We start from the raw sequence: 17114 nt of genomic DNA on the forward strand, positions 1-17114 counted from the left end.
CCCACAGCCCTTCCAGCATTTGTTATTGGTTGATTTCTTGATAACAGCTTTTCTTTCTAGAAAGAGATGGAATCTCAGCATTGTTTTAATTTTTATTTCATGAATGACGAGTGATATTGAACATTTTTTCATATATTTATTTGTCATTTCTAATTCTTCACTTGAGAAGTATCTTATTTCAGATACCCATTTTTGCATTGGGTCTTTCAATTCGGGGAGGGGGTCTGATTTTTTTTTTGAGTTCTTTATATATTTTAGATAATAGTCCTTACTCTGAATAGCTGGTAAAAAAAAATTTCCCACTCTGTGGGTCATCTCTTCACTCTGTTAGTGGTTTCTCTTGCTGTGCAAAAGCTTTTTAATAAGATAGGGTCCCACTTGTTGATTCTTTGTAGTATTTCCTATGTGTTCTGGGTTTTCTTCATGAAGTCTTTGCCTACTCCTCTGTCTTTGAGCATTCTACCTATTGTCTCTTCCAGCAGGTTTAGTGTTTCTGTTTTAATATTTAGATCTTTGATCCATTTTGATTTTAGGTTTATGTGTGGTGAAAGATATAGGTCTAGTTTCAGTCTTTGGCATGTGGAAAGCCAGTTTTCCCAGCACCATTTATTAAAATATTATTAAAGATTATTAAAAGATTATTAAAGAGGCTTTCTTCCAGTGAAGTTGTTTGGCTCCTTTATTAAAGATAAGGTGGTTGAGTACCATCTGGTGTTGTTTCTGCATCCTCTAGTCTGTTCCATTGATCCTTAGGTTTGTTCTTTTGCCAGTTCCATACTGTTTTTATCACCAGAGCTTTGTAACATAAAGTCAGGGATTGTGATACTCTCTGCTTTGCTTTTGTTGCCCAGAATTGCCTTTGCTATATTCTAGGTCTCTTCTGGTTCCAAATGAATTTTAGGATTGTTTTCTCTAATTCTGTGAGATAAGCTTTTGGTATTTTGATTGGGGTTGCATTGAACCTGTGTAAGAATTTTGGAAGTATGGCCATTTTCACTATATTGGCCATTCCTATCTAAGAACGAGGGATATCTTTCCATTCTGATATCCTCTTCAGTCTCCTTTTTTGGAGTACTGTAGTTTTCAGTGTATAGATCTTTTACTTCCTTCATTAGATAAAATCATAGGTATTTCAAGTTTTTGATGCTATTGTGAAAGGGATTGTTTCTCTAATTTCTCTCTCCATGAGTCTGTTATTCATGTACAGAAGGGCTGTTGACTTTTGAGTGTTGACTTTGTATCCAGCTACACCACTGAATTTGGTTGTCAAATCTCAAAGTCTTTTGGTAGAGTTTTTGGGGTCTTCTATGTAGAATATCATATCATCTACAAATAATGATAATTTAATTTCTTCCTTTCCTATCCTTATTCCTTTTATTTCTTTCTCTTGTCTAATTGCTCTGGCTCGTGTTTCTAGAGCTATATTGAATAAGAGTGGTGACAGTGGACATCCTTATCTTGTTCCTGATTTTAGAGTAAAAGCTTTCAGTTTTTGTTTCATTTAGTATGATCTTAGCTAGGGGGCCAGAGATGTAGTTCAGTGGTGCTGCTGCCTGCCTTGCAGGCACAAGGTCCTGAGTTTGATCCCAGGTCCTTACACTTGTGAAGCAGGCAACGGCACCACTAAGCTAAATCCCCAGCCCGAAAATATTTTTAAATAAAAATAAAATGAAATAAATAAGCTTAATGTTATATAAAAACCATCTATTCCAATTTTCTGTAGGATTTTTTTGTTTTGTTTTGGGTTTGTTGTTTTTTGTTTTTGTTTTTGTGGGTTTTTTGTCATGAATGGGTGTTGGACCTTGTCAGACACTTTTTCTGCCTCTGCTGAGAGAATGATATAGTTTTTGTCCTTGGCTCTGTTAGTGTAGTATATTACATTTATTGATTTGCCTATGTTAAACCATCCCTTCTAAACACTTCTTCTACAGACACATTTTCCTTTGACCCTTACCCACTCTGCCTCTCTCTTCCAATTTTAAGGACCCTTACATTTACATTGAGCTCACCTAGGTAATCCAGGATGATCTTATTTTGCAGTCAACTGATTAGCAACCTTAATCCCATCTGTAACCTTAGTTCCCCTAACAAGTGACTTAACATTCACAGCTTTGGGGGATTAGACCATGAACATTTCCCAACACAGTATATAGTTTGAATACTACTTTTATATCAGATATGATTATTTCTGCCTTCTAAATAGTGTTTAAACCATTTAGTGTAACTAGTAGTATGTGTGAGTTTAAATCTATAGTATTGCTATTTTATCTTTATTCTATCTGGTCTTTGTTCCTTTTGGTTTTGTTTTGTTTTGTTTTTTGGTATTCTTATAGTTTGGATTATTAAGTGTTTTTCATTAGTCTACCTTATATCCCCTTTGGCCTTATCAATCATACCTCTTTATTTTTCCATGGTGTTCCAGGTTTTTTAAATCTATGTCTTCAAATAATATTAGTTTACTTTTGAATAATCAGTCTCCCTCTCTCCAGTTCTATTTCTTTTAGAATTATAGTTACGTATGTGATATACACCCTCCTCTTAGCCTAAAACACTGGTGCACAGGAGGGGTTTTGTTTGTTTTATTGTTGTTTTACTTTTGTTTTTATTCTCTATGCTTCAATTTGAGTAGTTTCTATAGCTATATCTCAAGTTCACTGATCTCTCTATAGTCACTAACTTATTAATCCTATATTTTTTTCATTTCAGGCAATGTATTTTTAGTCTCTAGAAATTCCATCTTGTTCTTTTTTTTGAAGGGAAAGGTAGTCTCACTGTTACTAACGTGAGCCTGAATTCCTGGGCTCAAGCAATGATCGTGCCTCAGCCTCCAGATTAGCTGGAATCACTTCATGTACCATTGTGCTCAGCTTCAGTTTTTAGTTTTTTAATACCTCCCATATTCCCCTCAAGTACGTATATTTCTCTTTATCATATTTGTTAAGATTTATAAACAACTGTTTAAAATCTTTCTGTGTCAAAGTCATCTCTGGATCTGTTTCTATTGATGTATTTTTCTCTTTTCATTTTCTATGCCTTGTGATTTTTTTTTTATTGGATGTCAGACATTGTGAATTCTATGTTGTTGAGTGTTGGATTGTGATTTTTTAAAAAGATTTTGTTCTGTCTTGCAGGTAAGTAACTTTGGGGTCAGTTTGATTCATTTGAAAGCAAATGGCAGCCTTTACTTTGGAGTACAGGAGCTCCACTCCTGAAGTGTGAACCCTGTGAAGACACTGCTTTGCTCCATGCGATGTGAGGTTACTCTACAAACTATGCTCAACTTTTTTTAATCTTTAGGAATTATTAGCCTACTGCTTTTCAACCTTGGGAAGTTTCTCCCCACACTTGCACAGGTAATTGTTGAGACAAACACTGGAAAGGACTTCCTTACCAATCTCTAGAATTTTCTTCTGTAGGGCCCACCCTCCAGCACTATGTACCACAAGTTCTGGCTGCCTCTGCCTCCCCAATTCCAGTATCTTTCTCTTTGACTCAATGAGACTGTTTTGTTTGAGTTTCCCTTCTTGGCTTGCATCCTGGAAACTGCTTTGGGCAGTAAACTTTAGCAACTGTAGCTATTACCTCATTCATTTCCCTTCTCTCTGGTTTAATAGTCCTATGCTGCTTGTTGTGCAATAATTGAAAACTGTTATTTCATATATTTATCCTGTTTTTTAGTTGTTTATGGCAGGAGGGCAAATTCTCACAGCAGTTAATCCTTCATGGGCAGAAGCAGAAGTCTTGTTTTTTATTATTACAGTTTAGCCTGACATTCTTTTATCTCACATCATAGTAATACAGAAGATTTTGAATTAGTTGCAATCTGCTATGTTGTTCTCAAAGTGTAATGTTAGTCAGGCTTGGAATCTACATTTTTAACGAGTCTCTTAAGGGTCTCTTAAGGGAGTCTTGACAAAGTAGCACTATGGAGGGAATTCTGAAGATGGATTTCAGTCTCAATGCTGCCTTAGAAAGAGTGTGATGATGGACATATACTACATGCCTGATTCTGTCACAAGTGTTCTTATCTTGACTTATTTCATTCTCAAAATCATTCTGCATACAAAAGTGGGTGAAGTGCTCTGAGAGCACTGTTTGTCCTTATTTCCTAGTTTAGTGTAAGTTTCTGAAAGACAGGAGCAGTGTCTTGACCACTACCTTATTCCCATTTTCTGGTAAATAATAAGTGCTCAGCAAATATTTTTTGAATGAATTAACTAGGTAACATTATTGTTATTATATAGATGAGTAAGCTGTGTCTGAAAAAGGTGAAACGATTCATGTAATATCATACAGCTAATAAGTATCTGATCCAGGAGTCTTTTCCATTCTTTACCGCACCTCCCTGCTAGATCTAATAAAGGTTACAGTTTTGACAGCTAGGTACAGTAGAAATGTTTTTCCTTGTATTTGTGAGTTTTATAAAGTTGTATGTAGATTGGCACATACATTGGGTCTCTGGCACATGGGCTGTTTAAGAAAAACTGTTTAGAATTTTGAAAGTAACTTGTATTTTCTCTTTCCTAGCAGTGATACATTGACTAAAGTGACTTCTGGGTGGGGAGGCATAGAAGTAGGTTTCAGTTCAGCTATAGCTTCAATGAAATAATGAAAAAATTGTGAGGGAGACATAGAAATGTTGAATCAGTGATTGAGTAGTGACTTCCCAAATATTCTAAAAATTATTTAATTAGCATTCTTGGTTTCTGACTATATTTTTAAACACCCACTCCTTCCTTTATGCTCACAGATACCAATCCTACATTTTGCAAAAAGGCTCTCTTAATAATGGCTCTCAGCTGGGTGTGGTGGTACATACCTATAATCCCCAGCACTCAGGAGGCTGAGGCAGGAGGATTGCCACGAGTTCCAGGCCAGCCTGGGCTACATAGTGAGTTCAAGGCTACCCTGAATTACAGAGCAAGGCCCTGTCTAAAACAAAACAAAACAAAACAAAAAAGACTCTCAACTCATACACTCAGTAATTAAGCAGTGTCTACACACTGTGTACCACACTGTGTACTATTCTAACCTTAGCAGTGCTGAAACAATAGAGCCCCTGCTTACATATATGCTTATGTTTTTAGTAAGGAAAATAAATAATAAATGAAGAAACAAGCACACACACCTTAGAAAGTACCACGTTATGACAAGTGCTAAACGCAGAATTAAAATAGGGTAATGAATAAGATGATTGAATGTGGCTATTTCTGAAGAAGTGATCAGTTAATATTTCTGAAGATGAGCTGTGGCAGGGACAGGGGCACAGTTCTAGCAGAAATAAACAGCACAGCAGCCTAAAAAAGGAAAGGTTGGACTGGGGAGTCTAGCTCAGTGGTAGAGTGGTTTCAGAGGAAAAGTGAGTATAAGCAAAAAGTTGAGCCAACTACAAACTACCAGATCTTTTCTCATGAAGCCTGTTATTAATAAAATGTATGTAATGAATAAAAATTGCTGCGTTCTTATTTTGAGCACATTCTTGAATGGAATGTATGATGAATGTAATATGAGAGAATCATTCAAGAAATACTTAGAACTTAGAGATCTTGTACATTAATTTTTTTCCCACCACAAAAATTATAGATGAGACACCGCCTACCTTGTAAGTGCAGGGACCCGAGTTTGATCCCCAGTACCCCCCAAAAAAATTGTAGATGAGAGGTATGATTTGTATAGTAGACCATTAGGCTTGTTGTTTAAGGAACTGAAATAGCCAAGAAAGTAAGAAAAATGAAAAAGAAAAAAGCTGTTCTGTCATAGATACTATGTCACAGTTTCTACCTACTGTATTTCATTAATGTTTCACAGTATGTTCCAAAGTAGGTGGTACTTAGCACATTTTACAATAATGTAGTTAAAGCTTAGGGAAGTCAAACATCTTAAGCCCACACCCATCTCCAAAATTGCTACACCTCCCAGGTAGACCTTTTGCCTCAAAAATTGCATTTCAAACCATATTTTTCCAAGACCTTCAACCTCCTTTCAAGCTTTGGTGAGAAGCTATGAGCTGAAAACAAATTTCAGCTCAGCCCCATTACCATTCTCCCTCTCAGTTAAGCAACTCTCCTAACTTTTCAGAGCTGCTTTCAGTGATGGGTTTTAGTAAGCAAGAAGGCTATTAATGATGCATGTGCTTCCTGTAGAGACCAGTTGCAGGAGAAAAAAAACAAACACTTGATTGTTTTCAATGCCAAACAAGATGTTGCTGGAAGACACAAAGTACCTAATAGACTTAAAAATTACTTCCAATTTTTTTAAAATTATGAATGTATTCCTTTCTAAAAAATCCAAAAATTTGAGAATTCATGACACCTGCCCATTGTTTTATGTCATTATTTGTATCTCACACAATGGCTTGAGCTATAAATAAAGAAAAGCCAATGAGAGTACATAGTCTTCAGCACTGTTCTTTCTGTTTTTGACCAAATGCCCCTTGATCCTTGTCATTCTACACTTTTTAAGCTAGCTGGAAATAACAAAGTCCCCAATCATAAATCAGCTGTAATGGAAGCTCTTCTTCTTCCTTTTATTGCAAGGATATTTACTCAACCTTTGAGTCTAAAGTGTTTACCTGGCTTTTTCACAGCTGACTCAGTGGATTGGAACCTTTTAATGCAACCTGCATGGCATGTGGTCACCAAATCTATCTATGTGAAGTCATTAAAATTTTTGTATGATTGATTATACATTGCTCTTCACTGATGAGGGGAACCATATCTATTTCCTGCTTGCTTTTGTATCTGTTAAGTTATTTAATCTGCTTACTTTCATAACTGGGACTTCAAATGTAGAAATGTAAAGGAAAAGGAGAAGTAACCACATTCAACAAAACGGTGCTTGACTCGTTCTACCTCCAGAGTTATAAAACCAAAACTTCCTTTTCTACAAAGCAGCCCAGTTAGTGGGAAGAAGTAACAAGTAAATCAACAAATTAATCAACTTCTATACGTTAGGGAGAAACAAAAAAAAGGCTTTTTGTTAAAAGCCTTATTGTCTTCCAGGTTTCCAAAACTATTGTCCATGCCTGTATTTTAGACCTTCACTCAGCCCCTCATCCCTCATGATCCTGTATCAGCTACCACTGTCTTTTCTGTGTTTTAGAACTTGCCTCACAACCTCCTTTCTATTTCCCATGATATCTGTCTAAATGATATGAGAGTTAGAACTATGTCATACTGTTGCTAGGTATTATTACCAAACATAACTCAAGACCTTCTCTAGGCAGTTGTCTCAGCAGCTACCCATTCTTTAATTAATTTAGCTATTATTCCACCTCTGTGTTGGACATACATGGACCTGACAATCTCAGACTTGAACAAGATGAGTAAGAAACTATTCCTTTACAAAGTTTATATTCTGCTTCCCATCCCTGATTTCTGGGTCTACTTCTCTTCTAAGTCTACTGTGTTTACCATTCTTTATTGTTTTAATAATCAAGAATTCCTAGGCCAGGCATGGTGGCACGTGCCTGTAATCCTGGCACTTGGGAGACTGAGGCAGGAGGATTGCTATGAGTTCAAGACCAGCCTGGACTACATAGTGAGTTCCAGGTCAGTCTCAACTACATAGTGAGACCCTGTCTCAAAAAGGTGGGGGGCTGTGTCAAAATATTATTGTTAGCCAAAAATAATTATGGACAGCGTGCTGCCGTATTCATATTCATAGAGTTTGGATAAACTGCCTAATCTCTGAATTTTAGTATTCCTTCTCTTTCCCACTCTCCACATCTCTCTCTCCCCATACCAAGATAATGCTTTACCACTGAGCTGCATACACATCCCTTAGTTTTCTCATTTTAAAAATGTAAATGATACCTAATATACAATGTAGTTATTAAAAATGAATGAAATTATCATTTTAGGGTACAAAGGAGATAATAAATGGTTGCTTCTTCTGTCAGTGACTTGTGTTCAGAAACACCTCTGTTGATTTTCAAATTAAATGTAAATATCTCAGCCCACTTTTGAATGCCCTCTAGTAGACCCCCAATCTACTTTGTCAGCCGTATCTTATGGCTCTTCTACACATTCTTCCACTCAGACCAGAAGTTATACTCTGAATACATCCTCCTTTTTGCCATAATAGCAAACCATGGTAACTACAATATCTTGAATGCCCATTGTGTTTTAAGAATGATTTTAATACTTACACATATTTTTGCTTAATACCTAGTTTTAATACAGTGATTTAGAATAGAGATCCACAGTCCAACTCTTTATTTTCTCACCATGGCTGTGTCATTGGACAAAACATAATCTGTCTAGCTTCAGTGTCCTCACCTGAAAATGGTGATAATAATAGTAACTGTTACAGCACTACAGCACTGTTGTGGAGATTAAAAATTATAATCTGTAAAGCACTTAACATAGTAACTAAAACAAAAGTAAGTTCTCATATATGTCAGCCATTTTTTTAGCTGATGGTCGTATTTTGTTCTCACTCAACTCATTTTACAAATGCCAAAAAAGAAAAATGGCTCTTTCGTATTAACACAGCAAGTGATTAAAAACAATGGATCTTGACCAGAGCTGTCTTGCTCCAAAATCCATAGCTTTCCTTTAACACTGTGCTACTTTATGCTAATTTCTGTACCTGAAAAAATGTCGTTTCTTTTTTCTTTTATCTATTTATTTTTTATACAAGGTCTCACTATGTACTTCAGCCTGTCCTTGAACTCACTGTGGAGCCCAGATTGGCCTTTAATTTATGATCCTCCTGCCTTAGCCTCCCAGTGATGGGATTATAGGCATGTGTCACCACACCCAGAGAAAAATGTCCTTTCTCAAGTGTAAATGGAATAATCTTTCCAAGCCTGACTCAAGGGCTGCCTGTTTCACCAAACTCTCCTTGACCTCCATGTAACTGTTTTCTCCCTCAAAATTGCCACAGCAATGTATTATTCACTTGTACATAGCATTGTACTGCAGTAACTTGTACACTAACCATGAGCTCTTTGATACCAAGACAGAAGATGGATCCACTTCCCCTGAAGTAGAGCCCAGTGTACTAAGTTGATACTTAATTAACAGTTACTTAAACTGAACAGAGGTTGCTAAGGTCCTAAATGGAGAATTCTGTCCAGTTTACCCAAGAAATCATTTTCTTACTAGCATGTCTGTATTCCAGGCCCTGATGGAGACACTGGGTTTACAGAGAGAAAGAAGGCAGAATCCCCACCCTCAAAGTTTTTGAAGAGTGGTGGAAGTGCTTAGAAACACATAGTAATTCTTTTTTAATGGAGTCATCATAGTCAAATGAAACAAACACTTCAGTAATGTAAATGAATTCTTATTTATTGTTTGTACAGATACAGTTGTCTCCTCCAGCTGCTGTACCAGTTTAGACTACATCGTCACCTACCTCTTCAAGCACATAGCAAAAGAGGGCAAGAAGCCACTTCGATGCAGAGAGGCTACCCAGGCTGGTCAGAGACTATTACATTTTATGCAGCAAAACCCAGATGTCCTGCAGCAGGTAACCTAGCTTTAGAAACAGAGTGCCCCAGAAGCCAACCTGGTCTCTGAACATCTATCTCTACAAATCTCTTGCTAAAACTCTTTCCCCTGAAATGAGATAAGACACTGTCCTCAGCATTTCCCACCCTCAAGAAGTCCCAGTGCAAGGGCTGGGATTTAGCTCAGTTGTTCCACTGCCTCCCTCTCAAGCGTAAGGTCCTGAGTTAAATCCCTGGTACCAATAATAAAAATTAAAAAAAAAAGAAATCCCAGTGCTATTTATCTCTCCTCAGTGAAGTTAGGATTTAAAAACAGGGGCCTGAGAAAAAATAGGGCAAAACTGGAACTAAGAACAGTCACCCTCTGATTTCTTTCCTGGAGCCTCTGATAATGCCATTTTAAGTTTGCTGTGTGAGTACTCAGATGTACTGGGACACTAACAGTTCCTAGACTTCTAGACTGCCAGGCTTCTTGCTCGGAACTGTCCATCATATTATAATTAGTATCGTCCTCAACTTAAGATGAAGAATCACAGTTTAAACAGTTTAGGTAATATTCCCAAGAGCATTTGGTTAACTAATAAGCAATAAAGCCACAAATTCTTTATTTTCAAGTGTGTTTTCTAATTGGCTAATGTGGGTTAGGTCCATATTTAATTTATTTAAACCAGCAATATGCATAAAAGTCAGTAGACATGCTAAAAATGAGTCTCAAAGAGAAAAATGCCATTTATGGATTTGCCATCACTTTAGTATTCCTACTTTCACTAAATTTGTAAAACTGTGTTTATACAGTTTCAATTTTTTTTTCTTTCCTGAGTGTGTGTGTGTGTGTGTGTGTGTGTGTGTTTTGCGGATTGAAGGCAGGGCCTCCACTCTGAGCTACATCTCCATCCCTTTTTTTAATTTTAAGATAGGATCTTAGTACATGGCTAAGTTACGGAGGCTGAGCCTGAACTTGTGATCCTCTTGTTGCCTCCGAGAGTGCTGCAGTTATAGGCATGCACTACCATACCTGGCTTTAGTTGTTTTCTCTTGCCAAATTATATCCATAATAATCTGTTATTTGCAAGTGTAAATCAGGTTTCTTGCTGCAATTAGTCTTGCTGAGAAAATAAGAAGAGCCATAGAAGAAGTTTCCTTCCTGGCTGCTGTATTTTGCTAATACTTAAATGATATTATGTAAATCTTATGTGTTATGACATTTCATTTAACCAGTTATTTTTCAGGGAGGGATGGAGGTGGTTATAATTCATATTTTGAGTAATTAGCAAAATTCTGTCAACCTATGACTATTTGATGTGACCCTGGAACTGTTTCAACAGGTTGATAGTGTAAAGGGAAAGTTTATTACATGCAGAGTGCAGGAACCATTAAGACTTATGACATACTTTCCTTAAAATGTTTCCTATCATGTGAGACAGAAACAAATAATTAACCACTTATCTGATAATTTCATTAACATGGTGACAACAGAGAATGACACAAGAGGGGAGGACTGTCTGAGGAGTCTCCTCATTTAGACCTCACAGTAACCTTGAAATGTGGGTATCATCATCCTCATTTTACAGATGACTAAACTGAGGTGCAGTGAGACCAACTGAAAGTGATAGAGTTGGAATTTAAAACAACATCTGTTTAGCTCCAAAGCCCGAAGCCCTTACTACTCACACCATTGGTTCTCCAAGTATCTCAGATTCACACATTCTACAAGATTTAGGAATACCTCTGCTCCCTGTCACCTCCGCCCCCGCCCAAATGCAGTGGCCATGGTAGAATAGGAAGTATGCATAATCCTTACGTGTTTTGCATGAGAGAAAGTTGACAGCCACTAATTTAGAGCCTATTGGCACTAAAGAAAATACCCTTGGATCGACCAGAAGTCAGACCCAGTCCCCACCCTACTATGACCAAGGACAGGTCCACCACCAAGTCACTCATACCAGCAGTCAACCATAATCTTGTTATTGTCCCATAACCATTGGCAGAAACTTTTAAGTTAGTAGAAAGTTTTAGCAAAAAAATCAATAGGCTATGAACAAGTAATGTGGTTGTGCAAGAGACCATCAAGTGTGTCTTTACTTGGAATTACTGTGCAATTGTTGGTTTAAGTAATTTCTCTGTGTTAATAATACTTAGTAATCTTTCACTTTATAGCATATGACTAAGTAGTGATATATCTTTATTAACCATAGAATACGTTCTATTTATTTGGAATGTAGGCTTTCAGATAGCATTTTAAATATTAATGACTGGTCTCTGGTAGTCAGCATAAACATGATTTGCATTAGCACTAGGTTATATCATCTTGAGTGCCTCTGATGTCAACTGTTGGGTATAGTGATATCTGACATCATCTCCTTAGGTCAATGACAACTTTGACCTCTATTCTTATGCACAGTTTCTGTCATCTCAAAAGCTCTTTTGAATTGATTTGAAATTTTGACTCTTCCCTTTATGAGGCAGTAAAATTGATAATTATTCAGATGGGAACTGAGCGCTGAGTGAAAAATCAATTCCACCCGCTCTCTGCTGCGTATAAAATTACTTCTGAGTCGGCTGGACTGAATGGATGGCCAGAGTAAAAGCAGCAGGCAGGAGTAGTGGGAAGAATTAGCTGGACAGAGCTAATAGCCTGAAGGGGTAGACTTGGAAAAGAGGGAGTGGGCCAGTTGGGGATTATTATGAGCAGGGATGGGTCCCATTGATCATCTGTTTACATCAGCTTCCCAAGACCTTATAAATCAACCCTGAAGAGCAGTAGAACCTAAGATTCAGCCTCTTACCAGAGGGACTTTGTATTAGATTATTCTCATTTTCACACTCAGATGAAAAGTGACCCATTGATTATTCATTGGTTGCCCATTAAATGGTGTTTTTATAGATGATTTGGCTATCACAGAAGCTAATGAACAAGGTTCCTGCTTCATAAGTTGAGGTTTCAGTTTTCATGGCATCTGTGTCAGTTAAGTAATGCCTAACCCTATTAAAAGGAATGGGTTACAAATTGCTTAACAGTGCTGAAAAACTAGACCCTAATGACTAATTGTGCTTGGAGTTTAGAGAGGGTTTGTCAGCTCTTTAAAATGATGCAATGATATTGCAATTATTTACTAGTTTGAACTGTTTTCCCCCTAACCTGGACCTATTTTGCTGGAAGCATTACTGCATAGAGTCAGTTCAAAACTGCAAAAGTTATCTCCTCAAGCTTCATAGTAAGTGAAGCATGAACAGGGTTTCCAGTATACTTACAGACCTTTCCATTTATATGCAGTAGCCTGAGAAAAATATTTCAAGTACCTGTCACCTGGAAATGAGTTTATTATGGCCTTCTATGTGGCTTTATATCTTCAGTGTCTTAAAATTATTCTTCAAATAAACCATCTCCATATTTTACAAACAAATCTGACTTTGCAAACATTAAAATGTAGTCCATTTGAAGATCATTGTAATTAAGTAGACCTGCCTCACCAGTGATGCTTTGCCTTAACAGTTGAGAAAAATCCAGTTTACATAAATATGGGGGGAGGGATTTCCTAAGTATTTTTATGTCATTAGGAGATGATGTTAAAAATTCAAGAATACACCAGCAGTAACAATGATCAAATTACTAATAATCACTGATTAGTAATGGATTAGACAATGATCTGCCACAGTAAAGTGGAAGATAACATTTGTATGTAAAATGTTTTCAGTTTCATCAGTGATCATGTTAAGTATTTGCATCTATAACCAATAGATCAGCATTCTTTAGTTATAATCACAGAGTGAAAGATTTACCCAAATTAGATAAATTAAGGTGCATGTTTCATAGAATTAGAGGGGGCATTTCAGAGAATTGACTAAATTTTTTTTTGAAATGGTAAAAACACTGATGCTGAATACTTCTCTACATCAGAATTCAAATTAAAACTATTTTTTTATGTGATTGTCAGTATTACTGATTGAATTATGCAGTTAACTTATTATCAAAATATTTTTAGCAATTACAGTCTCTAATATGTAAATACTCTGCATGGAAGACTTGAAATAGTTAGATTTGAATTTGTCTTTACCCTCATCTACCCATTGTGGCTTAAGTCAGCTGTACAGAAAAAAATCCAACGAAGTTCTAACTATGATTTTCTTTCTCTCCTTATTTCTTTTTTTTTTTTCTAACATGGCATTTAACTACAAATTGTGAAGAGCTGTCAGGAGCTATAAGAATCATACTTCAGTAGGGACGTAAGCTGAAAGAACATTCACCCTTTTTCTCAATCAGTCAGTCAATCAATGAAAATTGCTTTTGTATAGTGCTCCCCATGACATGCATCCCAAAGTGAATTACAGCAAAAGGGAAATCATCTGCTCTTTTTTTTCATTTCTGTGTTTAGACTGAAACGATATTGCTCAACATTTTGACATACTATATAAGACATCTTTCATGCTTAAGATTCTATTCCGTAATACTAAGTAGGAGAAAGTACAGTCACATATATAACTGATGTTGAGATATTGGTCTGTATAAACTTAGCGAGATTCTCACAGTAGAAAACATGAAATATGGGCACATCTCTTATCCTCTTTAAAAACTACTTAGCCAGATTTTTTAATGTTAATAAAAACTATTTCTAGTGAACCTTAAATAGAAAGTGTGCCTTCCATATAACCAATTAGTTCTGATTAATGTACAAACTTACATTCACAACTTGATCAGAGGATTTCTAAAGGAAATCAGGAATATATCATTAGATACTGAAAGTGGAGTATAGGAACTCATATTTCATGACAGAATTGTTTTTCACATAAGCTGTTCTAACCTTGGTCTTCACAGCAAGCAGTTCATGCATGTTTGGTGTATTTATTTCTGGGAGAAATAATATTGGCAAATTTTATTTACTAGGTGCAGGCACTACCTTCATCCCTTTACATATGCAACCTCTGACTTAATCATCACAGAGTCCCTGTGAACATGTAGTATAATATCACCATTTTACAGATAAAGAAACTGAGGCAGAAAAAGATTAAATAACACCACTGCTTATATTCTTAACCACAGACCTCTCTACTCCTTAGTTTGTTGGTGACTTCTAATCTGAGCTGAAGAAGTGTGTATGTTTTGAGCACTTACAGTAAGGCAAGTTGAGCATTCAGTAAGTCCCATCAGGACCATCCTTAAGGTAAAACAATTTAAAGTGGTCATTCTATACTCCAACTCTGTACTGAAGCCAGGACAAAACAGATGGGCAGTGACCCAAAGAGGCAGCGGGCAAAAGAGAGGGAAGTTGCTTTGCCAGCTGCTGCAAAGAAAAGCCCTGTGGCTCCCACCAGCACTAAGGCAGAGCTAATCAAGCTTTCTTTCTCATTCTACACCCATATCCAGTTATTAATTCTACAGCCTGACTTGAGGGTATAAAATTTAGTAGGACATGTGTCCTTGAAGAGGTCAACATCTAGTAGTATAATTGCTGCATGATGTGCTTTTGTGACTTTAATGCCTTTGAAGTAGCTGTTGTTTACTTTACCTGATTTCCTGTTGTAAACTGCTTTACCTTTCTAAAGAAAATTTCTACATGTAAGTACTGTCAGCTCTTTTTGTGGTTGGGCCTAGGTCAAAAAGTGACATCTAGGTTCTTGTGAGCCTTCTTGTTCCTTCCTAGTCATTACCAAGTATCACAAACTAAGATACCTAGGCACCCAAACAGAAAATTTGAATGAGGTAGACTGGAAGGAAACCTAATGTTGAATACACATCCTTGTCTAAAGGGGGCAGCCTCAACACAGTTCCAGCTAATTGTTACCTTACAAAAAGCCCCATTCTTGCCAAATATATTGAAATTTCTGATCTGAGGAAAAGCCAAACATTCATATTTTTAAATGTTGGCCTCTAATTGCAAATTTGAAACAAAACAAAAAACTTAACAGTTGGCAGGCCATCACAGTCTGGCTGCCTTACAGTTTTGTATCTGTATAATAGCGTCTTAAAGAATTTCAAAACTAAGATCTCCCAGGACATGGTGTCATATTGCTCTCAAGTGTTCTGTGTAGCTCTGCTATAGTCATATCATTTCCATCTGATTTTTAGGTAATTTTTGAAGCATGATTTTTTGGTTTATTGTTTGAGAAGGATGTAGTTATTTTGGTTTTATTGAATTTTTAATTTAATTTATTTTGCTTTTACTTTTTTTATATTTAAGATCCTACTGAAACTTAAAGAGGCCATATGATCACATCTGGGTTGCATCTTTGCATATGGAAGGGATGCAATGAAACTTCAGTTAACACCTTCTAAACTTTGTTATTTTTTAAGTAACCAGGTTTGTTCAAAGCAAAAATAAATTTCAGTTTGATTGTGTGTGTGTGTTTGCATGTGTACATACACAATATAATTACTAAGGATGAAATCAGAATATCTAGGAAGACCCAAGATGACAAAAATATCTAGGTAACAACCAAGCAATTAAAGTCCAAAAGGGAGTACACCTCTTGAGTGAAAATTTTGTTATTACTACACTCAAAGACCAGTTTAGAAAGCTAATGTTTTTAATTTTAAAAATAGAAAGACACTAGTTTTTTATTAAAATGTCATTTTATCTGAGCCGGGGATGTAGCTCAGTGGCACTGCACCTGCCTGGCAAGCACAAGGTCTTGAGTTCAATTTCCAGTAACCCCCCACAATGGCATTTTATCTGTGATGTCCTAAAATTATTTGGTCATCTTTAGAAGGATGATTCTAGTTCTTGTTATTAACCACATCTTTGCTATTTTGTTTTAATTTTTGCTATGGGAATATTTGTAGAATGGTTACTTCAACTATAACAAAAATGGTATTCTTTAACAAAAAAAAATCCACTTAAAATAGAAATATATTTTTAATTTATACACCATCAAATTAATATTGTAATCATAATAATATGACTTTAAAGAATACTTTTTATCCCTCAAAGATTTACATCTTGATATTTGTCCCAACACCCAGCAAAGACTTAACACCTTTCTATGGTTGATAAATGTCTTCATAGCTAACCCTCAAGAAATTAATTTTCAGAAATACAGTCTTCAGGCAGTGATTTAGTTATCAAACATAGCATGTTCATAAACTACTACTATATAGTAAACCAAATAGCAATGTTAAGATTGTATCATAATATACTATAGAATAACCCTGTTGAGAGTCCACAAAAAAACTTTTATTCTAAACATGCGTGAAGAAAGAAGAAAGTATTGCATATTGTTCCAAACAGTTAATAGAACAGAGGGTACCCCTCCCATTCCATTTAGACATGTGTTTTTCTACCTCTAAGCACAGTTTAAGGATGTAATCCATTGATAGCATAACTTGCCTTATTAATTGAAAGGGATGGAATCCACCAGATGTAGCCCAAACCAGCAGAGAGTTGGGTGGCTAAGCAACAGCAAAGACACCATATTGAGTGAGCCAGAATCCAGTCTCCAAGTCATTTATTTCAACCAGTGACAATACATTTAAACTCCTGTGCCTCAGCAGTGATTGATGGTTTAATATCATATATAATTTTTTTAATGAAGGAAAACCATTTAAATATGTTACCATTTGCACTGGTATTCTCCTATGTACATAACTGCATTTAATCATTATGGGGATTGTTTTTATACTTGTGTAATTTGTATCCAAGAAATAACTGTCAAACCCATATCATGC

At 36.2% G+C, this 17114-nt stretch overlaps 1 protein-coding gene across 1 annotated transcript in view; it reads left to right on the forward strand.

Moving 5' to 3' along the window:
• Ranbp17 (RAN binding protein 17) overlaps positions 1–17114 on the forward strand; it is a gene marked incomplete at its 5' end in the record, with an annotated part of 334601 nt that overhangs the window by 296972 nt on the left and 20515 nt on the right. The window contains one exon of the mRNA XM_033761473.1: positions 9308–9474. Coding sequence (XP_033617364.1) covers positions 9308–9474 — 167 coding nt within the window. The remainder of the gene's footprint in view (positions 1–9307; positions 9475–17114) is intronic.

This window comes from Fukomys damarensis, unplaced genomic scaffold (genome assembly GCF_012274545.1).
Source record: "Fukomys damarensis isolate Sample0158 unplaced genomic scaffold, DMR_v1.0_HiC HiC_scaffold_9, whole genome shotgun sequence".
NCBI classification, from domain to species: domain Eukaryota; kingdom Metazoa; phylum Chordata; class Mammalia; order Rodentia; family Bathyergidae; genus Fukomys; species Fukomys damarensis.